This window comes from Hippocampus zosterae, chromosome 3, assembly GCF_025434085.1.
Source record: "Hippocampus zosterae strain Florida chromosome 3, ASM2543408v3, whole genome shotgun sequence".
NCBI lineage: Eukaryota > Metazoa > Chordata > Actinopteri > Syngnathiformes > Syngnathidae > Hippocampus > Hippocampus zosterae.
In genome coordinates, this window is record NC_067453.1 from 11,693,594 (window position 1) to 11,720,369 (window position 26,776).

Here is a 26,776-nt window from a genome sequence, read left to right on the forward strand (position 1 = left end):
GTGATTGCAGCTAGCAGCAACCTGTTTAGGGTTCTGAAGTTTTTTAATCATTTGTTTTTATTTATTTATTTATTTATTTATTTATTTATTTATTTATTTATCAATCAATCTATCCATTTATTCATTAACATTTTTCGTTGGCGGTGATGTGTTTTTTACTGTTCTGCATTAATGGCTGGAGTAGCTCAGTTGGCCCTTAAAGAACAAATTGCAGGACAGAAGACTTGTGAAATTGTTCAGGAAAAAATAAGATAAACATTTTAATGAAAACCTAGAACTAACTGTGTAATATTCATTATATATCAGAATATAATGTTTTTTTTGTTTTTGTTTTTGGAAAGCATGTAAAAACAGAGCTCTTCACGACCTGAGTAAAAATCCAGGCACTTCTTTCGGTGGTGCGGTGATCGACCAGTTAGCACGTCTGCCTCACAGTGCAGAGGTGCAGGGTTTGATTCTGGCTCTAGCCTTCCTGTGTGGAATTTGCATGTCCTCCCTGTGCCTGTGTGGGTTTCCTCCCACATTCCAAAAACATGCATGGCAGGCTAATGGAACATTCTAAATTGTCCTGAGATGTGATTGTGATTACGAATGGTTGTTCGTCTGTGTGTGCCCTGCAATTAGCTGGCAACCAGTTCAGGGTGTGCCCCCGCCACCTGCCGAAAGACACCTGGGATAGGCTCTGACACACCAGTGACCCTTGTGAGGATAAGTGGATTAGAAAATGGCTGGATGAAGTATGTAAAAACACAAATAATTTGTCTACTTTGAGCTACATTAGTACTGTATTACATACCATAATTGTATGGAATGGCTTGTGTCTCATTAAACTGTAATGGTTTCACGCACACAAACACACGCACCCACAGGCTACGTGGGGTATACATCTACCATATAAAGAAAATAACTTTACACAAAGGCTTTTTTGTAAGATGTCCTGCATGGATTAGCCATTTAAATAAAAGGATTAGCCGATTTGGACACAATACAGTTGCAATTTACAAAAAAATATGGAATATAATGTAGTGTTGCTTTCTTCTCAGTCTTTACCTCTCTCGCTCACACACCATTGCAGCTCACGTGACGATGAGATTGCCTTTTATATCATTGAGCTCTGGAACACTTCCATTGGCTTTTCATTGGAGTCAGCTTGACAACTGTTAGAGCTGACTGACAGTCAAATATTCCGTCCACTGAAATTATGGTTGTAAATTGATTTTTCTTTTAGTCAAGGCCTGTGTCTTCATAATCCTTATGATATATATATACAGTACACTGTATTAGATTCGTACTCCCTTAACCACTCTGAATTACAAATGTGTGTGGCTTGGCCTGAGGTTATCTAGTTTTACAGGCTTCATATTTGGAAATTGTCTGTGGTAGTTAGGAAGGTGTTGCGGATAGGCTACTTTACCAGCGCGATTCTCTAATTTCGGATGTCAGCCCACCCATCAGTGAAAGAATCTAATCCACTTTGCTGTGTATTCAATCAAGTCAGCTTGTGTGCAGCATTCTGAGGAATCTGTAAAGAGCAAGAGTATCAAGCTTGTGTATCTGCTACCACCCCCCACCCCCAACCATCCAGTTTGGCTTAGGCGAGCTGCGCTGCGTGGTTTTAGGTTTTAATCATCTTAAAAGTGCTGCTCCGCTCTGAGCCACGCTCAAGATGGAGCGTCACTGGAGTGGGGCCAGAGCAGGCCTCAGCCACCTTACAAACAGAGTTGTTCACCTAACAGTCTAGACCAGGGGTGTCCAAACTTTTTGCCAAGGGGGCCAGATTTTATGTGGTAAAATGTCGGGGGGCCGACCTTGGCTGACATTCTTTACATTGAACAACAATATTGTTCAACAAATTTTAGTAAGCCAGCCTGTTTCACATTTCCATTTTTATTTTAATTTCAACAATCTTAAGAATTTCTTTTGGTTCATTTGAAACAGGTATATCACATGCAACTGCTTATTCACTTGACTTTTTCTTAAACAGAAGTCTCCTGAGTGCAAATTGATTGATTTAAAACATAAAATGTATCACCATGACTTTTGCTATTACTCATTTAGTGAATGCTATTACTCATTTAGCCACTAGAGGGAAGCAGTACTCTATGAAACATCACTCACCAGTCTACGAGACCTCAGTCAATGCAACACGTGTTCCATTGCGCCCAAACTGCGGGCCAGACGGCACTGATTTTATGACAGGGGCCGAGGGCCGCATGAAATTCGACCGCGGGCCGGATTTGGCCCCCGGGCCGGACTTTGGACATGCCTGGTCTAGACGGTACAATAAAGTCAAGTCAAGTCAACAGTATTTATAGAGCACTTTCAAACAGCCATCGCTGCATACAAAGTGCTGTACATGGAGCAATTTAACATGCACAATAAACAGTAAGACAAATCCGTAATAAAGGCGGTAGAAAGCACCAAACAGTAAAACCAAGAACAAATCTAAGTCATACTTAGTCGAATGCCATAGAATACAAGTGAGTTTTGAGGAGGGCTTTGAAGATGGCCAGCGAGGAGGCTTGCCGAATGTTCAGTGGGAGGTTATTCCAGAGAGAGGGACCAGCAACAGAAAAGACTCGATCCCGTCTGAGCCTCAGTTTAGTTCTTGGTACTTCTAATAATGCCTAGTCCACAGACCTGAGGTGTGTAGGGGTGGATGAGCTCAGAGAGGTAAAGTGGCGCGAGATTATTCAGAGATTTGAAAACAAAGAGGAGGATCTTGAATATAACTCTAAAATGAATGGGGAGCCAGTGAAGGGATTCCAGTCAAGAGGCGAGCAGCGGCATTCTGGACCAGTTCAAGGCGCTTAATGGAGGACTGGCTGACTCCAAAGTAAAGGGCATCGCAGTAATCGAGCCGGGATGTGACAAAGGCATGAATTACTGTCTCAAAGTGTTCGTGTGAGAGGAGAGGTTTTATTTTGGCCTGCTGTCTAAGGTGAAAGAAGCTGGATTTAACAACGGCACCAATTTGCCGATCGAGTTTGAAATCATTGTCCAGTTTAAGGCCCAAGTTTGAGACTGTTGACTTAAGATAAGGAGACAGGGGGCCCAAGTCTACAGGATGGAATGTACAAGGGCCACTGGGACCAAACAATATCACCTCTGTGTTCTTTTTGTTGAATTTCAAGAAATTTTGTGCCTTCCAGGTTTTTATTTCTTCCAGACAGGATAGGAGTGGCCTTAATGAGAAGCCGTGTAATAAAAACATTATTTTGTCTTTTTGAGCCCACCCTCCTAAATATTTCCTGTTTGTCACCTGTCACCAAAACAAGAATTTACTACCAATTAGTAAAGGGCTTTCAAGAGGAATTTATTGGTGATGAAAAGTGGATCTTCACGTCTGTCTGATTGTCCCTGTTATGCATCTGACCATGTAACTTGCATAAGCAGGACATTTAAATGGCAAAAAATTGTGCCAGTCATTTATTTTTCAACTTCATGGTAAGATAATTACTTCAGGAATCGATAATATCACGTCTGTTCCACTTGAGTTGTGGGGTTTTGTCAGATCTCGAGGCAACATCAGAAAATCGTCGGCTCATGGGGTTTGATAAGTTCTATTCAGGCCAAGACTGTAATCATGTGCTGTACTGTTATGAAGCATGCTCTCAGCTTGAGTGGAAAGATCAGAATTAATTACCATGAATCATAATCTTAAAAATGGGGTACATTATTGTAGTATGTACTGTCTGGTGTGAGTGGAACTTGAATGAATGGTAAAGGCCATTCATTTCCCTTTCTATATCTTCCTATTTCAAAAAATGTATTTGCCTGTCTGTGGTCTGTTAGTATTTGGAAATGTTAGCAGCAGAGATAAAATGTTGAATAAGCAATTTGCTCTGTTCTTTCTCATTGTTTTCTCTCTCTTTCTATTATTGTTCCAGAGCAAGGAAATAGCATTTCAGCTCCAGGAAGACTTAATGAAGGTCCTTAATGAGCTATACACGGTAAGTAGTAATGATTTCCCATTTTTGAGCTAATGTGCTTTAAGTGCATTGCCCTGCATTGCCCTACTAAGAACTCCTGACAAATTGTCTCTACTACTGTTGCTCCAAAATGCAACTAATAACATCTACTTCATTACAGCAGACAATAATATGTTTTATTTTTTAAATCGTAATTCATATCTTGTAAAGTATGATAATCCCAGTAGAGTGGTTACCTGAATTTAAGACAACTTCAGGAAAGCATTTCGTTCCTAGAAAGGATGACAACAGAGGTAATATGTTCCAACCATAACACAGTGTGTCACGCTCAAATCGATATACAATGTGTCACTCTTAATACACTCGTCGATTTGACCTGGTTTAGCCCTTGTTGATGTGCATGCGCACATACAATGTTGAGGCATACACACTTGGGTAAGCTATTGCATCAGACATCCAGAGTCCGTATGTCTGCCCCCACCAGTGTAATTACAGGTCTGGTCTGTCTCTAAATATGCCAATCTAAAAGAAGCAGCAAAGTCAACACAGCAGTGCCAGATTCTAGACCAGTAAGTGTGCAGTACATTGCCCACGGTCAGTCAACCGTCCCTAAATTAGTGCGAGTTGAGCCAAACCCAAACCAAGGGCAAAAGCTTCCACATTAGGCTTTGCAGTGTTCTCGCTGTCCAGAAATAACTAATTTTGAGGGGAAAAAATGTTTAGATTATGAGATGGGCTCGTCTGAATGGATGTTAAAGCGGAGGGTTTTTGTAAGTTTTGTGCTTGGAAGGGTTCTGGAGCTATAATTTGCTGACGTTTGTAACTTCTCTCATACTTTGGCAACAAGAGTAAAATTAGATATTTGAATGACACTTTAGTAATATGCAACTATTGTGTCCTAACTGTTCATTGATTAGATGTTACAGTCTTCATCATTATATGTATGTAGGAGACCTAAACTGCAAATGCAGCAGTTGGGAGCACAAGATGGTTCAGACCCTCGGTCGGTTTCACGCCCAGGTTAATGCAGGGGCTTGCGTCAGGAAGGGCATCTCTCCTCAAACTTTGCCAAACAATTATGAGCCTTCATCCAACTAATTCCATACTGGATCAGTCGTGGCCTTGGTTAACAATGGCCGCCATTGGTGCCGCTAACTTGCAGGGCGGTGGTGGAAAGCACATACACAAGCAGAAAGAGAAGAGGAACGCACAGAGCCTCGACATGAAAGTGGGGACTTTGAATGCTAGGTTTATCACAAGAAAAGCTTGGGACTTGATGGAGTTTACCAAAAGGATGGAAATGGCTGGCACAAACCCTTTCCTCCAGAAGAACATAGGGTGACCGACAAGTGCTGAGGTAGAGTACATTGGTGGATTACATCTTGTGCAGACAATGTAAACTGAAGGACGTTAGGGACTGTAAGGTGGTGGTAACGGAGAGTGTAGAGCCATTTTGGGGGTGAGGAAGATTCAGACGACAAAGGCATATCGGAGAACCGTGTCGTCAAAGTTGAAAAAGGAATCATGTCTTGCAGCTTTTTAAAAAGAGGCAAGACAAGTTCTCAGTGGGTGGGAAAAACGTCCATAAGACTGGGCCGCTAAAGCCAAGGATATCAGAGAGCCTGGCTGGAGAATACCTGGCATGAAAATCTCTTCAGGTTGGCCACAAAGAGAGATAGTCAGTACTCAGGATAACTAGCAGACCGATAATTGTCTGACTAATATTGAGGAAAAATGGCGTCACTTGTATCGATCCAATAACAGTAAATTAGGGCAATATTCAATGCCACCTCAAATACTCAAACATTGGTCTGGTTACTGTAGAATTGTCAGTTATTGTTCCTCTGTGCTTACATATGACAAAGGCTCAAGTATCGGGTAGCAGAAGCAAGTCTAATTTTGATGTCAAAATGTTGGTGTGGTGTCAACACTACGGCTGGGTCTGGGACATTAATATCTCTTGTCCGCTATTGAATACCTGCAATTCATATTCATGCTTTATTGTTTTACTTTCATTGATTAAGTCTGTATATAATGGATCTGTACTTAGTGACTGTGAATAATATGCACACTAACAATCTCTCGAGGCTGATATTTCAATACAATTTTTTAATCAGCAGTTCACTTGTAACATGATGCAATTCATCCCCCTGCACTAAAAGCTTTTCTCTAATGGCATCAGTATTCTTGTGCACATTGTCATGTGTAGATTATTGCACTGAAGCAAAAAGCCACATGCTTGTTGAAGGTTTGAACCTGTTTGAAACAAATGCCATATGATTAGGGAGAATCAACTGTGTGCTTTGTACAAATGGTCGGTCATACAGCAATGAGTTATTAGACTCCCGACCTGAGATCTCATTGACACATGAATTGCTTTGCATACCAAACAAGCATGAAAAGTTGTTCCTTGCAAACTTCCTTTTCTCTCTCTAGGTGATGAAGACTTACCACATGTATCACTCAGAAAGCATTAGTGCGGAAAGCAAACTGAAGGAGGCAGAAAAGCAAGAGGAAAAGCAGATCGGTAGGGCAGATCCAGTTTTCAGCATCCGCACGGAAGACAAATACCAGAAGCGCAACTCTGTGAAGAAAATTGAGAAGATGAAGGAGAAGGTACGTTATTACAGCAGAGTCGCATTTCTCAGTCGGGAGGGCTTATTTGTGGAAGTTCTGTTTAGCTTCTTTCTCGTTTTGAGACAACATATGAAATGTGCATTGGAAATGTTTTTTTTTGGTCTTCCTGGAATAGTCTGTAGTAGTAGGGAGTGTAGAAATATAGAGTGCATTGGTCATTGGATGGTGACTAACAGCCTCCTGACAGTCTGCTTGAGAGGAAGTGTAGGCTGAAGCCTAATAGTTCAGGAGAAGTCTGATATGCTGTTTCTTATTTGTGACTCACGTCTGCTTTTAAAAAGCTCATGCTTGACACAGTTGTTCTCTGCCGGGTGTGCAGGGACAAAAGCACACTCATTGGTCAAAATGGCAATTCATGACTCATCGCATAGCTCATTACGCCTCACACGCTCGGTTGTTCACATCTCATTCTTGATTCCAATCCTCTCATTAGCGTCAAGCCAAGTACTCAGAGAACAAGATGAAGTCGATCAAAGCACGAAATGAGTACCTTCTGACACTGGAAGCCACCAACTCATCTGTTTTCAAGTACTACATTCATGACCTGTCAGACCTAATTGATGTGAGTATTAATACATGCTTTTGTCAACATCTGTGTTGTGTTGTAGCTGCAGTGGCTTGGGTGTTTGTTTTTAAGGTGTTGTAGTTCAGGATTGTTTTACACACCTTTCGAAGAGATTTGCTGTTGTAAACCAGTGAGAAAAGTACTGTACATCATTGCATATTTTCTCTCAATTTACTAAAAAATGTGTATTGTATGAAGCTACTGTATATGTTGGTAGTTTTTGTGGTTCGTCAATATTTCACTTTTGACTTGCCAGCAGATTGCTTTGAGTGACTTTCGGAAATCTTCCAGACACACATTATTGGCAATTGCTTTATTGGATATTGCGCAACATATTTTGGGTGTATCTAGTAATAGTCGTGATATTCAAATTGTAATAAAAGTAATATTGCTGCTAAATAGAATGAAGGGAGGGTGGACTTTTTTTTAAATCAAGCTATTGGGAATTTGTATTCCAGACAGGAATGAAGGAGATGACTGAAGTGTGATCTCTATTCCGCAGCATGCTGTGTGGTGAAATTACCCTTCACTCTGCCTTGCTCACAAGCCTTCAGATCTCTCCAGGATTTGTGTTTGAGAATTTATATGCAAAGATGCCTACGTGAGCCGTATTGGCTGACTCGGCACATTTCTTTATTGATGGAGACGTTTACAGTGTAAAATTGTTTTTGTTTGCGTGCGTTTGTATTGTCTTTGGTGCATAAACTTTGGCCATATTTCAAATTTTAGAGTATTTCAAATATCTTGTATCCTGAGCATAATAATGTGCTATAGAGGGCCAACTGGTTACAATGGTCGTGTCCAACAGTTACTTCCTGTTTACCTTTCTGTCTAGTGCTGTGATTTGGGATACCACGCCAGTTTGAATCGAGCCCTGCGGACGTACCTGTCAGCTGAATACAACCTGGAGACGTCTCGCCATGAGGGTCTTGACATAATTGAAAACGCGGTAGACAGCTTGGACCCAAGAAGCGACAGGCAAAGGTTTATGGAGATGTTCCCTACGGCCTTCTGTCCGCCTGCGAAATTTGAGTTTCAGCCTCACATGGGAGATGAGGTGAGTTCAGTTGAAAACAATGTTAAGAGCGAATGTAGTAACGATACACTTTAAATTTATTGTTGGGAAAACAGACAAGCGCGATCCAAATCTTTTTTTTGTTTGTTTTTTTGTTACTCGTATGAAACCAGTACCCGATCTTTACTTATTTCATGCATTTTTTATGGCATACTGAACGGCTCAGTTCCTATTTTTTCAAATCCGACCTCAGTCAATTTCATATCGGGACCCAGACCGGCAATTATTATTATTATTTTTATTTTTTTGCAATGCGCCCCCAGTCTGAAGAGAGAGATCGCATGTATGTAATCAAAAGCCCAATATCCGCTCCCTGTTGGCGGGTGAGGGTGCTTGGGATGGAGATTGACAATTGTCCGTGAATCTGCAAAGTTGTTTTGAATAACACTATTTAACATATTGGATTTTAATTGAGGGCGACCCGGTAGTCCAGTGGTTAGCACTTCGGCTTCACAGTGCAGAGGTACCGGGTTCGATTCCAGCTCCGGCCTCCCTGTGTGGAGTTTGCATGTTCTCCCCGGGCCTGCGTGGGTTTTCTCCGGGTGCTCCGGTTTCCTCCCACATTCCAAAAACATGCGTGACAGGCTGATTGAACACTCTAGATTGTCCCTAGGTGTGAGTGTGAGTGCGAATGGTTGTTCGTCTCTGTGTGCCCTGTGATTGGCTGGCAACCGATTCAGGGTGTCCCCCGCCTACTACCCGAAGACAGCTGGGATAGGCTCCAGCACCCCCCGCGACCCTAGTGAAGATCAAGCGGTTCGGAAGATGAATGATTTTAATTGATTCCCACTTGAAACATCAAGGACAAAGTGGACAAAGTGAAAATCAATTTTTAGACACTGACTGACTCTTGAAATTACCTTGATTATTTAAGAACGCAGGAAACGGATTGATGTAATGTTATGCAACACTTTTTTTTTACGGCTCCAGGTGTTTAACATTTTCAAATTATGGCTTCTACAACATCCCTAGAAAATCATAATTTCCCACCACTTGTTAGCTACTTTTAGACACTCGTGGGCTATTTATGTGGTCCTTGAATGGGGGGGTGAGCACCTGGTGCCCACAGCCACCATGTTGGGGAGCCCTATTTTTATTGATAATCTGTTTGCTTCAGTTGCAAAACCAAATTCAACTGTGATTAGCAATGGAGAAAGTGATTCTCGTCTTAAATATTAGACATTTTTTTAATATTCTTTTAGGTGGGCCAGATCTCAATTCAGCCACCAGTGAATGGAGAGCTAATACTGAGGTTCCAGCAGCTGCAGTCTCGCCTGTCTACTCTGAAGATTGAAAATGAAGAGGTAAAGCAGTTTGAATTTTGAGCATCCTTTTTATATTGGGAATTCCTTCAGTAACGTTGCATGCAAATACCTAAACTCTTTCAGTGCCGAGCATTTTCTGAAAAGACAACTACAGTGCCATCCGATTTCAAGCATTTTGACTCATCTTTCAAGGCCGACAGAATTTTGTGTGTGTAAAAAAAAAAAACTATGGTTCTTCTGTATTCCGTTAAGTAATCATCATTTGAAAATACCTTGGTTTCAACCAAATCACCAATCACGGGGAAATTAAGGAGAAAACAAGCTTTTGTGAAAATATGTTTTGTCTGCCGAACAGTGACTTTGGCACTTATATTTTTGGGTTTAGTGACATCTCAACAGTCTTTCCCTGATATAGAACATGAACAAAAGCAATGAAAATGGGTTTTTTAATGCCAAAATAATTTATTTACCTGCGATAAAGTGCATCAACAATAATTTCATATTTGAAAAACTATTTACAGAGTTATAGCTATTGACAGGATTGTGTGCGTGTGTGTTTAATACCTGTAGTTTTAGCCATACAGGAGACGGAATTTTACTGCTTCCCCCCCTACAAGGGGTACTGTGATTTTTTTTAAATTTCTCTTTGCACTGTCCGGAACTTTGGGAGAACGATCTGTGTGATACAGTTAAAGCACATTTACAAAAGCTTGATTGTGAATATTGTCCGTCAAATCCGTCCATTAAGCTGCATCGGAAGTTAGCGCTTACCTTTGTGTCTTTCTGAATCTCAGCTGCTATCGAATGATGTAGAAAGGAACCACACATGTGACAAATACAATTGGGTCGCTGTGTAAGTTCGTCAGCCCTCGATTATGAAAAGCCTTTCAAATACGGCTCAAACAGCCATGTTGCTGGATGCCGGAACCAGCAGTGGCTTTTCTAGTGTTTGTCATGTTTCCACCTCCACTTCCTTTGAATCCTCTCCGTCATCTCCCTTGTCAACATTGTTTGGTCTACCACAACAAACAACGTGAGCTGCTTGTAATTGACCTATCTCTTGCATTTCACCATTCTCTTGTCCTCTCTCCATACTACTTTGCACAGTTATTCTTTCAAGTAATTGCGGATTGCCCCACATTACTTCTTCTGCTTTCTGTTTTTATCCAAAGAGACCAACTGCTGCCATCAAGTGTCCACAGTTAACCAAGATTAAGAAGGGAGTCTCATCCACAGGACACCACATCATCATTTTACTTGACAAATTCTCTTGTTAGTGGCAAGGAGTTAAAGAGTTAAATAAGTTAGAGTTAAATAAGACGAGAGATTATAGTCACATCCATCAGGCTGCTCTCTCTCCTCTTCCTTTTTTCCCAGTTTCTTTCCACTGTCACCATATGAGCACTATTCTCAGTATTCCACAATGACTGAGGATTAGAATATTTGGGTTTGGTATTTCGAAAATGAAATGTTTGCGCAGAGGACTTCTCAGGACTCATCATGTATGACGTCATTGGTCATCAAAACTAACACACCAGTACCTGATTGTCTACAACCCCCCCCCCCCCAAAAGAAAACATTAATCTGTCCATTTAGAATTCAACATATTTACTTCCCACATTGGTTCTTGTGATGACAAGCTTGATGTCCTTGTATGGATTAAGTGGATGTCCTGGTGGGGCAAAATGGAAAGACACTGCTGCCTTGTTTATTATTACCAGATGGCCTCGCTACGCTGGCACTGTGTGCCAGACGCATCCTTGAAAAATGAACGTTAAAAGCATTTTGACGACACCAAGCATGAACTGTCAAACATAGCAAACCTGTCTTCATCCGGCCGGGAAACGCTTGAGGACAGTGCTTGACAGAAGTGCATCTGTTTCCTTTGCTCTTTCATTGCTGTGAAATGGTGAAAATTTGCTGAATTTACTTTGCATTAGTTGTGGATTTTTGTTTTAAAAGAGAGTTCTTGTTGCCACCAAGCAAGGTTCAAGGTCTGATATTTGCCTCTAATTTAGTAGTGTTTCCCAAGGACACAGTTGATTTATTCCTTGGGAATCATCATCCTTTTATTTTAAATAATATGGCTTAATAAATGTCTTGAATCTCGAGCAAGGAAAACAGATATGAGTTCCTCCTTTGTGCTCTTGTCTCATACTTTATATAAAAAATACATGTTTCCTTGTCAGGTTGTTTTCCCCCCAGATAAAAGCAACTACCTGTACATCAGAGCTCCACTTATAGTTGGTTGATGACCGGATTCCATCTTTACGACTACATTGTGTTTTAAAAGCTACAGACATTTTTAAACCTCCAGAATGTTATACTAGGTGTGAGTGTTCATGACCTAAAGACATACTGCTGTCTTAAATAAGAAGAATCTTATAAGTGGGCCATGTCAATTGTAATTTTCTTTCACATATGAAATGTTTGTTTCCCTTAAGTCACAATAGTGTGCATTATTGGGCGAAGGGATGGAAAGCCGACACCTGACGCTACAATCTTCTGTTCACCTTTGGCCCCTTTGAGTGCACATAACAAGATTGCTTTTACTTTGACTTACTTTTTTTGTCATGGGCTAGCACTAAAAGGCGATTATCGTATGTCACAACACACTGTGCTTCGAACGCAGTCATCATCTTTGTCATCCCACTTATCTACAGGTGAAAAAAACATCGGAGGCCACTCTCACCACCATTCAGGACATGGTGACCATTGAAGATTATGACGTTTCGGAGTGCTTCCATCACAGTAGATCCACTGAGTCGGTCAGGTCCACTGTGTCAGAGACATACCTCAGCAAGCCGAGCATTGCGAAGAGGAGGGCCAACCAGCAGGAGACCGAGCAGTTCTACTTCATGGTGAGTCTTGAGGTGGCACGAAGCAAGCAGAGAGAAAGGGAAACAATTTAAAGCCTTTTTTTGTTTTGTTTTAATATACTGTATATTCTTCAGATATATATTATACTGTATATATATTATTTCTTCTTTCTACCCACAATCTTGCTGCTGTAGACTGTAAATTTCCCCAGTGTGGGACAAATAAAGAATATCTGATCTGATCTGATATAAACATGGGTGCACATAAGCGGTGCACAGATATGTACGTGCTCTGAAAGTATTAATGTGCGTCAGATTCGAGTATGTCAATGAGTATTTGCATACTTGCAGCTCAGCCATCTTGACTGTGGTCAGGCCAGCCATCAGTCGAAGTAAACTCAGCCGCTACAACCACTGCTTCCAAAAGCCAACTTAAAAATAAAAGCCAAGTGACGTATTACCTTGTAATGGTAGAAATATTTTCAAATTAAAACTCAATGCTAAATCAGATGTCTGACTTCAATTTAGACTTAAAACATATTGGAATGACTCAGTGATGCTTCCTCCTCTTCTGGCAAAGGTGGAGGTATCACAAACTAATCCTTTGATGTGAGCTTACTTGTTCCATTCTGAAAATGGACATGCTTTGAAGAAGTTCAGCAATTTCTCTGTGCCCCATACACTTAGCTGTCGTAATGATATCTTTGTGGGTGATTTGACCGGCTTTTGAGGCAGCTTTGTAATTATTTGAAATCCTCCCACAGAAATTTCGTGAGTTTCTGGAGGGCAGCAATCTCATCTCCAAACTCCAGGCCAAACATGATTTGCTGAAGAGGACGCTTGGTGAAGGTACAGTCACTTGGTCATGAAGTAAACCTCTGAATAGTATGAAATTCCTTATTTTTACACAGTTATTCAATGATTGAGATAATATATTGTTCAAATGTGAACATGTCTATCATCCTCTCAATTCAAATTATCATCATTAGTTATGCTGTGCAGTAACAAAGTCTCCAAAATTCCTGTAAATGATAGGAATGAGTTCTATTCAACGCCCTTAAGACAGGTCAAAACCTGTTCAAGGAGCAGATGGCCTCGCCCCCTCCCCAAAACAAAAAAAAACAAAAAGGTATCCAACTGTGAACCTTTCTGGCATTACCATGAGTAAATGGGGGCCCACATTTCTGTTCAGTTCTATGCTGCTGTCTTAGAGTACAGATATGTGTGTTGAGATATGCATTGAGAACGCAATAGTCCAGGCAAGTGAAAGGTCACCTAGGCTTCTCAATGTGCATGCACACGGCGCTCAAAGACATAAACTGGCATGCCTACTCACCAAGCATTGTTTCTATTTTATCTCTTTAGGGCACAGAGCTGACTACATGACCACAAGGTAAAAACAAAAACAAACAAAAAAACTCCCACCATACCTCAGGACCAGTGCGTATTCACCTCATTCAGTGGCATAAGCAAATATTTGGCCACACATTAACATATTCAAAACAAGATGCCATCAACATCATATTTTTTATGGTTAACTGATTATTTTGCCAATGCATTGTGAACTCTTTGGTGAGTTTGATCACCCCTATCCCGGGCTGTAAAGAAAAAGGCTGTTAGGAGGTTTTATTAGCATCTCCCTCATAACATGACTGATTCAACATACCGGTAATTCATGGACGTAATTTTTACTGGAGGGTAACATTGCTTGCTACTTCTAATACATTTTTTGTATTCTAGACATCCCAATGGCCTGTACAAAACCCACACAGGCACCAGGCGGGCTAGACCCCGCTCTGTTTTTAATGTTAGGTTATTTAATGGAAATATGGAGTCGTATATCAAGGTACCGAAAACCACACTGTCCGCTCAACATTGCTTCCCCTCCTCATTTTCTCTCTTGCTCCAGCTCTCTGGCCATGTTAATGGGATCCCCCAAGCTGTTTAAGCTGCGGTTTAGCTTGAACCTGCAAACATCTGTCTCAGCCTAAACTGTAGCAGTGGCATGAATCGGTTGCAAGGCCTTCTGGAAAACGAAAAATGCCACTGGGATGGCTACATGTTTGTCTCAGTCAGTTTCTTTTGACTCAGTGCTTAACCCCACATCAGTGAGTCTCTCTGGCATCTCCAGAATGCAGAGTCCAGTGAAAAGATCAGGATTCGGGACAGTCTAAGTGGATGCCAAACTGATAAAGTGTGCTGGCTTCCTCCTCTTCTTTTCACTGCCACATCCGGTGACCAGTGCCATCGTGTTCAGTTTCTGGTTCTTTTTGGTTTAATGCCAGCAGACTGTGGGTTGAGGGTGCACTCTTGGTAAAAGCCTTGGTGAGCAGCTGCTGTGGTCCTAATCTGGGTCTTGCTTCTTTCTCTCTCTTTCGCGTTGCCTGTCGATAGCCGTGGACGACGGAACTCACATGCTCGTCATCAGGTAGACATCTTGAAGCATCTTGGGGAGCCCTTACTGCTTGCCTGCTTTCTATTATGCCTTAACATGACACTTACTGTATTTGTGTTTGTAGGTATCCTCTGACTTGGACAGAAATGACTTGGTTACAGTTGAAATTACAAAGATGTCTCTGTGTGTCCAAGAGCTTCAACTTCATTAATTCTGTTTTAGAATTTAAAAAAAGAAAACATTTCATTTCACTTCACACTCGTAAAATTTAAGCAGTAAACTGTCTTGATGAAAACTTGTTCCTAGGCTTTTATGAAAAAGTGGCGTCACTATTATAACCCCTCAGTGTAAGGCTGTCAATGACGATAGTGAAACAATGAAAATACAGTATGTCTAGAGTGAGAACTATCGGTAACATGCAGTTACTATGCAATAATGCACTTCTACAGTGTCACGGTTTCAGGCTGATCATACGTGGCTTCAAATCTATATCATGTTAGGCCTTTCTCTGTGCAGTTTGCTTTGGTGGTTTTGGTGGAATTTCGCAATCTTAAAATGCATCAAACAATATCTTCTGAGAAGTACTCATGTTTGTGTGAGTATTATCTATTCAGTAAAGTTACTTTAATAGCGATCAGTCACTCGTAATCCGTGCAAAAACATGCTATTACATAATTCTGCTGCATCAGACTTTTTCCTCAGCTGTCTGAGGCTCCACTTCCAAAATTGATAGCCAGTATTGGCCAATGGACCCTTTTGGACTGTGTATATACACATGAGAGCTGTAAACAGATCCACTGTAACATTAAAAGCATGCACTGCTATGCAGTACTGCTCTTCAGCAGTGGCTGGCACAGAACCAGAATAAGAGTGCTGCCCATTCCTGAGTGCATTTAGAAGGTGTATCTTCATGCAACTACTTCACTTTCAATGTGTGAAGGCTTCTAAATGATGAATGATCATGATTCTCATGCAGGCCTTTGATGTGAATATACTGTCAGAGACAGGAAGTAGCTAAATATAGAATTTTAAATAAGTTAAAATTGAATCACAGGGTTATACATACCGTACCTCCCTATAATCATAAGATATGTTGTAACCACTAATTGTAGCTGAAGTCAACTCTGTCTGTGTCAGCAAACTAACCATCACTTCCTCTTTTAACCCAATCATATTAGCAATTTAAAAAAAAGGTTGTGCACGTTTTGCATGATTGTATGTTGTCGCTGTTCCACAAAAAAAACAAGCATAAAGAAAAACATTTTTGAAGTTAAAAAACAAACAAACAAACACTCATTGAATTTTAATTCTTTTTTTTTTTTTTGTTGGACAGCAATGATGCGTGTGATACATGTTATAGTATGGAGTATAAAATTGTGCTTTCACATTCGCCAAAGTCATTATTCCAGAATAAACCTGCTAATTTTATTAGTGTTTACAGAAGTTTAAAAAAAAAATCCAAGATATATCTAAACTGTGCAAATGTCAAAACACAGACTGGATTTTGATTTGATCCCAGTCTAAAATCCAGGATGAGTTGCTTTCTTAAGTTAAGCATATACAGTATTAGATAAAGATGTGTTTTCAATCTTTTTAAGGATTCTGGGCAAGCTATTCCTCGTGTGGTTGAGAGCTGCATTCGTTACATAAATTTATATGGTGAGTTGTCTTTACTCTCTCTTGTGTAAAAAAGTCATATAAATGCAACATGAATAGATTGACATCTTTCCTGAGCAGCCCAACTACTGTTTGTTGTTAAATGACTATGTACGATGCAAATTGTTGGTGTGTGACAAGGGAGTTTCCCTGACATTCATGGGAAAATGCACCGCTTGGTTCTGAGCTTCTTGAGTGGAAACAAGACCCTTAAAAGAACATTACCTCAAAGCTTTGAAGATGAGATATCCTTTGGTTTATAATGTCAGCTTCAAGCAGCTAATTGAGAAAGATAAATCTAAAAGCAGACAAACAGGCTAAATATAGCTCATTTTGATCACTGCCCTTTTTCCCCTGTTAAATGCTAATCCTAGTTTAGAGGCATGCTAGTCCCGCGAGGAATCTGCAAAGGAAAAGTGTTGATTCCGCGGAGAATATCTTGATTCCGTGACTTGAAAGTTGTTTTTTTTTTCCGACGGTCATTAAAAATGACTTATAATGACCACTTACAAAGCAAATTAGTGGATGGATGAAGTCAGAATTCTTTTCAGAAATTATCTTCAAAACCAAAACACATTGGAAACAGTGTGGTTATAAAACAATCAACATCAGTATTCTCTTTGTCTCTCTAGGGCAGATTTGTTTAACGGTGATAATGGATTTTATATTCATTACTTAGAATGTGCAAAACATTTCACCAAACTTTGGATTTGAAGCAGAACAAGTGCTATTTAAGCAAACATTTAAAGTGTAAACTAGCCATTTGAACTCAAATTTGTAAACATGCTACATACAGTATGAGAATAAATGTAATTCAAGCACACAGACGGTTCATTTATTAACGCGCGGCAATGACGTGAGAACATCTTTACTGGACGTCTCCATGAAATGAAGAGAAAGAAAAGCACCCCCTCGCCCTCAGAAAATTCTGAATTGGGCAACTCGTGCCCTCCAGTGTGAACGTAGCCTGTCTGACCGTGACATTTAGCTGCTGGGATGTCAACGTAATATTCTGCACCCTTATTTCCATTCCTTTGAAATCCGCTGCAAATTCCGCCATCACTGAATTGCTGATTCCCATGGGGACTATTAAGTCCACCTTAACAGAAATCATTCTTGATTCGAGATGGGCAGGGATATAATGAGTAAAATGTGATTTTGTTGACCAAGTTACTCTTTTTCTGCTCTTAACATATGAAGATATGTTTGCCTTCTTTCCCAGTTTCCTGACTATTTGTCTTTGTCTCTCTGAGCAGGCCTCCAGCATCAGGGAATATTTCGGGTATCTGGTTCTCAGTTGGAAGTCAATGACATTAAAAATTCATTTGAAAGAGGTATTTATTCAGCAAAACCTGAGCAGAGCACTTATGATTGCAACGTGATTCATTTAATTTACACTTAAAACATCCCAACTGACTTGATTAATGTGTCCATGTTAAAGGAAATGACCCTCTGGTAGATGATGAGAATAATCATGACATCAACTCGGTGGCAGGCGTGCTTAAACTCTACTTCCGCGGCCTGGAGAACCCTCTTTTCCCCAAAGATAGATTCAGTGAACTGCTATCCTGCATCCGTAAGTACATATCTAACCAGATTGCATTGCTGATATTTCTTTTACTCTTTCAAACATGTTCACTTTATTCAGTAATTCAGTTCAATCATTCTTCCAAAGTCAAAGTTGTTCGAAGTTCACAACTTTGAACATTATGAAAAAATAATCGTTTCATGTGTCACCGATGTATACCGCGATCAGTCAATGAGAACCTGTTTATTCGACATTCTGGGTGTTTGCCTGACAAGAAATCTTTGTCAAATTCGATGTAATAAAAAAAAGAGGTTTCAATTAGTCTGTCACTCGCTCAACTTGTGAACACCCCCCCCCCTCCCCAGAATATTACACAGACATGTGTGATGCAATGTCGTGTGTGATGGTGTCGAGGTTAATGTGTTCCTGGGTGTACTTAAGCCCACTTGTGCTGTATGAGTGATGGAGATTCCTGTTTACATTCCCCAACGCAACGTGACAGTGATTCCAGTGTGGCCTGTGCACCCAGCAGGGCTCCACATTTGAAAGGGAAAAAAAAGTTTCTTCAAGGTGGAGTTGCTGAGATGAGCCTGAGGCAATTTTTTTAACTAGTGTTCTCAGTTGATTGTTTGTTTTTTATTTTTTGTTTTTGTTTCTTTAGAAGCACTGCATCTTAGTTCTGTATTTCATTGTAGAATATGCACTACGGAGCTGTTGCTTGGTTCTGCTGCACAGGCTTTAGTTCAGGGATCTTTAGTGCTGTATTTAGCTGTCGGTTCAGTTATTTGGCAAGCCCTGCCCTCTGAGTTCCCGCTCTAAGCCACCAAACATGAGAAAGTGATGACACACAAGGGTTTTGACAGTCGACCGTGAGTCCCGAAGAAGGCGAAAATGTGCAAATTCCAATTTGAGTGTTTTATCTCTCAATGTTTGCTTGACCAAAGTCAGAGAACCTTAGTTTTTCATGAAAGCTGTAATGTGTCACAATAATCCCAGGTGCCCCAGATGGCACAGAGTGACCGGAGGGTGACGAAGCTATTTTTAGCAGCCAGCAGAACCACAATTCACCCAAATAAAATGAGCAAATTCAAGTGCCACCTTGGACAGTCGCATATTAAACTGTGAGATCTTAATGGCTTTTACCAGGAGGATGAGAACTTTTTCGACGTGAATTTCACACCCTTTTTGTTGTTGTTGTTGCTGCTATAGGAATAGAAAATCTATACGACAGAGCACTGTACATCCGCAAGATCCTCCTGACCATTCCCCGATCAGTCCTTGTTGTGATGCGCTACCTCTTTGCCTTTCTCAACCAGTAAGTTTAATCAGAAAATCCTATTCAAGAAAGAATTTGCTTATTTCTGTCCACAGCTGACGTTTGCAGTCCATCTGAAATGTCATTTATATTTCACGACCCCCCCCCCCCCCCCCCCCCCCCCCTGCAGCCTATCTCAATATAGTGACGAGAACATGATGGATCCATACAACTTAGCCATTTGCTTTGGCCCGACGCTCATGCCTACTCCAGAGAGCCAGGACCAGGTCTCCTGCCAGACCCACGTCAACGAGATCATCAAGACCATCATTATTCACAATGAGACAATCTTTCCTGATACCAAAGAACTGGATGGTCCAATCTATGAGAAGTGTATGGCAGGAGGAGATTATTGGTAAGGGATGATGACCAGGACTGTTAAATAATGGATTTTCCAACAAAAACACTTTTCCGTACTGTGCTACAGCTGATTTACTGGTGTCTCAGTCAGGTTGAAGCTTACCACGCACAAAAGCGGAATCACAATCAGGTCACGCATTGCCAAAATGAGTTTTTGGACGAATGTATATCTTTTTCATATTGTTTATTTACTTTTATCCTGTGAGTCAAACAATCTCATGCTATGGCAGTCACTCAACATGAAAGGTATGCAGTGTGTTGATGTAATATATTTTCAAGAATGTTAACTCTTTTATTTGCCAGGACTAGAAAAGCATCTATGACCACCCACCCATGACGTGTTTAGCAGGTGGCAGCAGATGTAAGGGATCAGCCAGGATCATACTGCAGAACAAGTAGAAGTGGAGAGGGATGGATGCATTGAGGGATTTGTGGAATAGCATTGAGTTGGGTGGAGTAACGTGTAGTTTGTAGAGAGTGCATTTGAACCAGTAGCGATGGAGAAATCAAAACAATTACCGGTAACCAGTGAGGATTGCTTTTGGGGAAGAAAATCTTCCACCATGACGAGGGAGATGGAGTTGCTGAAAGCAGCAGGACACTTTTGTCCATGCAAAAGTAACGGGCAGCCATCAAAAGAGGCTCCGTGTGCACGTCTGCCTCATGCAAAAGACACACCGCAGTGAAGGTGCCCTCACAAAGGCAAGCGAAGAGAAACAAGAAAGACATGCTGTGTGCCCTCGTGTTAAGGCAATTGTTTCATTCTGAATCATGCAAAAAAAAAAAAAGCCTAAATGAGGAGCACACACATGCCCGCTCACGAAATTGCAAGTTGGCCGGGGACACACATGCACGCGTGTGCGTGCATACATGCGTGTGCACACACTAACTGAACCAATTGTTTCACTTATGTTCATAGTTCATTTCAGTTCAGTAGAGTGCAGATACATATTTTTGCTATCAAAGGATCTTTTGTGGTGTTGTTTATGTTGTTTTTTCTTTTTCTTTTTTCGAAACAAAGTCTTATTTTGATGTTTGAGATGTCACAAAAGCAAAAAAGAATAGTGGTGCTATACTTGAAATTATTCTTTTACAAAAAAGTATTTTTCTCCATAATCCTGTAAAACAGCTTCAATTAGGTATTTTTTTTTTTTTTTACTTGATGAATCCTTCCTGGGTGAAAATAGTCGCTTGAAACAATAACCATTGTACTAAATGATAGAGGTCACCTGTGATTAGGTGAACGGAATTAATATATTTGAGGGGCTTCTATGTAAACAAACATAACATTTCTTTACCACCTCTACTTTTCCTTTTCTTTGGTTGGCTCACCATAAGCTGACACGGTTTTATCCCTGGCTCGAGCTAATCACCCATCTCAGCATGACCCACACATCAATCCCTTGGGAGATTTGCACTTGTGGCTGCCTCCCTTCTTGTAAAATAAGAGGTGGTGTGTGACATGTTACCAAGGGAGGAGACGGTCAGGGGGCGGGTATTCTGTTCTACAGAGTTGTGTTCAGCTCTCCCATGATGTCACACGGAGACCATTTGAGAAAAAGAGGCCAAACTAAAGATGGAGGAATGAATCCACACAGAATACCACCAGTATAATAAGCCCTGTTTTCATTTCATGAGTACAAGTCTTCTTTCTTTCCAGCTGTCCAAAGAAGCAATAGACTCCTTTGTATGATAAATACATGACTGCCCGTTTGTCCGTCTTCCTCCACAGTGAGAGCCCCTACAGTGAGCACGGAGTACTGGAGGAGGTGGACAATGAAGTAGGCACAGAGACGCACACCAGTGAGGATGGTGAGTAAAGACATGCAGTAGATGTTGCAGATAATAATAATACAGCAATCTTTTTCCCATCCATATCCATGCTGTAACTGTCATGTCAAAATCCAAAGTCATGTCACACGTTCTTTCCTCAGTGGTTTTGTGAGGGTTAAACCAAGCTCAATGCAGCTAATCCCACCATTCAGCCTGTTAATTGCAGTAACCTTGAAGGGCCGGATACTTGGTTTAAAAGGTTGGATGACTATTCGTATTCTAATGTTTCAGCTTTTCCCTTGGGGCCGCCTCAATATGCCTTTTATTCTCCATTTCGGTCAAACACCAATTGAGCCCCTCACGGACAAACCACTTGTTTGAAAGTTTACACTTTTACTTTTGTATTATGATTTGGAAAGGTGAACATGTTTGGCAGGAGTGTCAGGTTTTATTTGCTTTTCATTTTCATCTCGGTTTAATTTTCTTTGAACCAGTTTCATGTATCCAAGAAAAATATGAAGGACTAACAACTACAAGTTTCTCTCGCCTATTGGGATACTGCCAAGATGTGTGAACAGATGTTTTCTTTCATTGGGGTGAAACAGAAACCATGTCTGCTTCAAACTAAAAAGTGACAGAATTAGTAAGGACGCAAAGACCAGATCCTGCCATTGTCACTGGTGAAAAAATTCTATAAAATACGTTGAAGTGATGTATGTTCATGTGACAACGAGCTAGTATGGGGATGGGCAGAGACTCTCCCAACCCTGTTTCCAGTCAGCGGTTTTCAAAGTGTGCCTCACCTGGGTCGTGCCAGAGGGTGGCACACAGCAGCTTGAGCTTTTTTTTAATAGGATGGATGGATGGATGGATGGATGGAGGATTAAGAAAATCAGTGCTGCTTTTAAAAGACTAGATACAATTTTTCCCTGACTATTTCTCAAATAATGTATCAGTTTTTTTTAACTTGTTGCAAAATCTAAATATTTTAGGCACATTGTGCCCATGCTATTTGTGGAGGGATAGGGGTCTGGTCTGCACGTGAATAGTGAAAATCTGCAAATAATTAACGTGTGTGTGTGTGTGTTTCTACCTCATACAACCTACCTTAAATGCAATGACAATGTTAACTTCTACGACACCACTGATACATTGATGATGCAGTAGTTGGTGATTTTGCTCTAAGGTCATAGTTGAAACAAAATGCACATTGATTACATATCACGTTGTAGGAGGACAACATGTCGTCCTCGTTGTCAGATGTACCCACAGGCACATGTTTTATTGAATTGGACATGTTGAACGGCAATATTGTATTTTACAGTGAGGCACAGCAAGTCCCGACTTTTAGCGGTTCTTCAACAGACAGAGCGCGCACAGAGTGCATTTTTCATTTTTAGCGATGCTCCCACACACTGCAAAAATGTATTTGAACCAAGTTTAAAAACTCAAAGCAAAGTATGCATGTTCTTTGTATGCCGAGGTAATTGTTGTGCGTGGAAGGGTACCAGTTACGGCAAAGAAAAAAAGGTCACAGAAAATGAAATTTTACTGTGTGATATTGAAAAAGCATCTGCCTGCTCAGTCTAGTTTTAGCAATATCATTGCTGTCATAATCCGGTCATAATATCCTTATATACACAAGTTAATTTGACAAAGCGTTTTAGGATGACTGATTCTGTTTTTCTATGTCACAACCAAATAGCTGTGCTTTATTTCAGTTTTATTTGGTATCTATCCAGTGGTTAACTTCTCTCTGCTCGTATGTTAAGAATGGTAAATTTGACTCAAGCATTTGTAGAGGCACAGTTTTTGCTTGGAACAATTTACAGTAGTTCATTTTGCTTTATTTGTTTTGAGGAAAATACATTAAAATTTGTGTCACGGAACAGGATCTATTTGACTCTAGAGGTTCTACTGTAACGAGATCTCAAAAAGTGGAAGCCATATACAGTAGTGAGAAGCAGAACGAGGAAAAATGCCATATGCCAATGAGGGTCAGCTTTATTAACAGCATGTCCGCTGCAGCTTAGCCCAATTAATTCAGACAGTAAATTCCTGCTTGTCACAATTCGTTGACGCCACATCACATCTATTGCACCTTTCTCGACAACTCATGGAGGCAAGAGACTGCCACTAAAGGGCTCGGACTTGAGGAGTGGGGGTACAATAAACTATTAATGAGATGGAAAAGGACACATTGACAAATTAAGTAACCTCCACTCCATACAGAAAATCACTGGCATGCTCAGAAATCCAGCCATTCACTATTCTTCAAGCAGTTTATATAGGATATGTGTTTTGGTTAGGCTGCATCTGTCCAGGGACCACACGTCTGACTTGGAGTGGGAGGAGGGCAGAGAGGAACAAAGATTCTATTTTTAGACCGTGTTGCTGTAGTGCACACTTGCTTGGAGACTTAGTCGCGAACCAACACAAGGGCAAAGAGGAGCAAAACCACCAGCCGTACAAGTGAGCAAGTGACAAATTCAGTATGTGTAGCCTTCATTTCTTTTATGGTCTCTATGTGCAATTGTGTGTGTGTGTGTGGCTATCCTCAAACAGTTTTTGTGGCAAAACATTAGCAAACAGAACATAATTACCCTTGAAAGTGATTTGTAGTAGAAAAAAAAAACGGTACCGGTCTGTCACTTGCATCTTTTTTTTGTTTAAAATCAATCAAATTGATCATCAATAATGTATGTGCAATATACAGCATGTAATATACGTCTTTGCTGGCACTCGAGGGCTATTTTTATTTCATCGTTTTCTACAATGCCCAGTTCATGTGGAACGTACACGCCTTTCAAGTACAATTCATTGTCCGTGACAATAATTCATCCGTCCATCTTTTGAACCGCTTATCTTCAGAGCGAAGAAATGTCATTTGTGCTGTCTGTTACACATAGTATATACAGCACATTTGACAATAAAGTTGTATCCGATTCAATTCATAAGGGTTGCAGGCGTGCTGCAGCCTGTCTTTGAGAGGGGTACACCCTGAACAGCTCGCCAGCCAGTCGCAGAACACATTTAGATGAACAACCATTCATACTCACAAATCAACCCCGATGGACCATTTAGATCAGGGGTGCCTAAACTTTTTTTGGCCGAAGATCTACTTTTCGATCAACCGACCTCCCATGATCGACCCGTTACCACACAAACGCTCGCACGCACGTACACACGCATGCCATGATGAGCAAGAGCGAGACGCTGGGGCATGCGACACATTCCCATTCTTTGCCCGTCCCCTCGGTGAATTGTACAAAACAAACTCTGAATGAGAATAATAATAACGACTAAAGATATAGATAATTATCACAAGCTGCAACTGCAGACTGCTGAGCACAAACAACTTCCGGTGACGCAGTCACACGTCAACATAGGTTAAAGATAACCTGCTTTATTTAATTTTCTTTTTTAAATACTAACTACATGCTAACCAGTCATTACCATGATACATGCACAAGATGATATTAATGGAAGAAAAAAAAAGAAACATGTTTACAAAAACAATAGGGACCTGGCAGCGGTCGCCTAAAAAGTGTTCTGGACTTCACTTTTTGAGTTTGCAAGCATTTCAGTGAATTAACGAAGAGCACAATCATTAAAGTGAATTATCTGAGGTGCACTAAACCACCTCAGAAATTTATTGCCGATGTTTATTTCCCCTGTCAGTGATCCAGAGGTCCACCTGTACAGTTATCAGCTCACTCTAATGATCCACATACTTACTGACTTCCCCATGAGTAATTTAAATCTCCTCTCACCAGCTTCTATAAATACAGTGTGCTAGGACCTCAGGCCTGGTGCTGCGCTGTCAAGCTAAAATAACCAACTGTCTCACAGTCAGTACACTAACTTCACGTGCGCCAGCTGTCATACTTGAGCATCCATGTGTACATCTGTATCAGAGATGTGCTTTTAATTGCATACCTCTAGTTGAGATGAAATATGGAAGGCCCCCCCCCCCCCCATGTGTAATTTTCCGGATGTCTTTGTCACACTTGACATACTGTACCTGACCTCTCTATTCCTCCTTGTTGACAGAGGGTGAGCCTATTGAAGCCATTGCCAAGTTTGATTACGTCGGGCGCTCTTCCAGAGAGTTGTCCTTCAAGAAGGGTGCCTCACTGCTGCTCTACCAGCGAGCGTCAGAAGACTGGTGGGAGGGGCGGCACAACGGCATCGACGGCCTGGTGCCGCACCAATATATTGTGGTCCAGGACATGTGAGTGAGCTCGAATAAATGTACATGTAAACCATTATTTTAGATTGCAGTGTACATTTATAGGTCATTTCAAACATGATTGTGAACCCTGCTTTTGACTGTGGTGGTTTAAAGACTGTACAGTGATCGGTAATAACTTTACGACAATTTACACAATCTAAAGGGATTATAAAGACTCCATTAAAAAAAAAAAAATACTTGTACAGAACATCGATTCAACGAACCCCTGATTCAGCGGACACAAAATAATGTCCAGTCCACTCACGCCCCTTTATACAGTACCTTTCCTGTCAGCTGCAGGATTGGCCACACTTGACCACAGGGTCAATAAACGGCACTGTGGCGCGATCAACAAACTGGTCATGGTGACTGGTCATGCGTATCTGGCTTAGACTGCTCTCTTTGATTTTACAGTAGACTAGAGCAGGCTATAAAGTCCGTCAATATAGCGGCCATGTTAGCAGGGGTAACTTTCCCATCAAAACAATGTATGGCTAGACATGGAGCATAGATGTTAGCTTAGCATCTATGTCTCTCAATCGTGCTATTTTGTTAGAGTTGGGGGGGGGGGGGTTCTTTGAATATCAAAGAGAAGTTCTCTTGAGCATGGGACTTTTAATACAGCTCTTGTATTAGAAATGTGATGCTCCCCATTCTTAGAGTCTCAAACCAGGCCTTCTGTCTCTCGCTCTGTGCCCTAACAAGCATATCCTGTGTGTTGGTGACTGCTGGTGCTGCCTTATGAATTAATCACCGGTAAATGTCTTGTTAGGAGAGTAACGTATTCACCCGAAACTCTTAGTAGCTAGCCCACAAGACTCTTCCTTAGCTTACATCCAGCCAGGGTGCCTCTTTGAATAAATCACCTGAAGGGCCACTGCTGATGTCTTCTTGCTTCATGAAAGAGCAGGACATTTACTGCTGGTTGTTCCAGGATGCATCCCGTTCCAGTCTTAAACTGAGAAGGGTGAGGGAGTGCAAGTGCAGAAACTGTTGTGGTCTTTTCGCGTCCCATAAAGGAGCCTGTAATAAAACATAATATACATTGCAAATACCACTTCATGCCGGGTGATGTCCTCTAATGCTTCTGCTCTTGGTGTGCTCTGAGAAAGCCCCCAGCTGTACTCTAGACGCAGAGTGTTCTGAAACCCATTCGAATGGCATTCGTGACTCGAGAATATCAGCCTTTGTGAGGCCAAAACGCATGCTTGACTGTTCTGTT

The 26,776-nt window shown here is 41.0% G+C and overlaps 1 protein-coding gene across 4 annotated transcripts in view; it reads left to right on the plus strand.

Annotated features, from left to right (window-relative positions):
* srgap1a (SLIT-ROBO Rho GTPase activating protein 1a) overlaps positions 1 to 26,776 on the plus strand; it is a 59,727-nt gene that overhangs the window by 27,642 nt on the left and 5,309 nt on the right. For 2 of the 4 annotated variants that reach the window (XM_052061629.1, XM_052061628.1), the window contains exons 4-19: positions 3,891 to 3,953; positions 6,369 to 6,548; positions 7,003 to 7,131; positions 7,970 to 8,191; positions 9,412 to 9,513; positions 12,138 to 12,335; positions 13,058 to 13,142; positions 13,659 to 13,686; positions 14,034 to 14,139; positions 16,287 to 16,347; positions 17,601 to 17,678; positions 17,786 to 17,920; positions 19,082 to 19,187; positions 19,318 to 19,542; positions 21,280 to 21,359; positions 25,374 to 25,554. In XM_052061629.1, coding sequence (XP_051917589.1) covers positions 3,891 to 3,953; positions 6,369 to 6,548; positions 7,003 to 7,131; positions 7,970 to 8,191; positions 9,412 to 9,513; positions 12,138 to 12,335; positions 13,058 to 13,142; positions 13,659 to 13,686; positions 14,034 to 14,139; positions 16,287 to 16,347; positions 17,601 to 17,678; positions 17,786 to 17,920; positions 19,082 to 19,187; positions 19,318 to 19,542; positions 21,280 to 21,359; positions 25,374 to 25,554 — 1,979 coding nt within the window. Of the gene's footprint in view, positions 1 to 3,890; positions 3,954 to 6,368; positions 6,549 to 7,002; positions 7,132 to 7,969; positions 8,192 to 9,411; positions 9,514 to 12,137; positions 12,336 to 13,057; positions 13,143 to 13,658; positions 13,687 to 14,033; positions 14,140 to 14,687; positions 14,722 to 16,286; positions 16,348 to 17,600; positions 17,679 to 17,785; positions 17,921 to 19,081; positions 19,188 to 19,317; positions 19,543 to 21,279; positions 21,360 to 25,373; positions 25,555 to 26,776 lie in introns of all 4 variants that reach the window. The other 2 variants (XM_052061631.1, XM_052061630.1) reach the window with 1 other exon arrangement.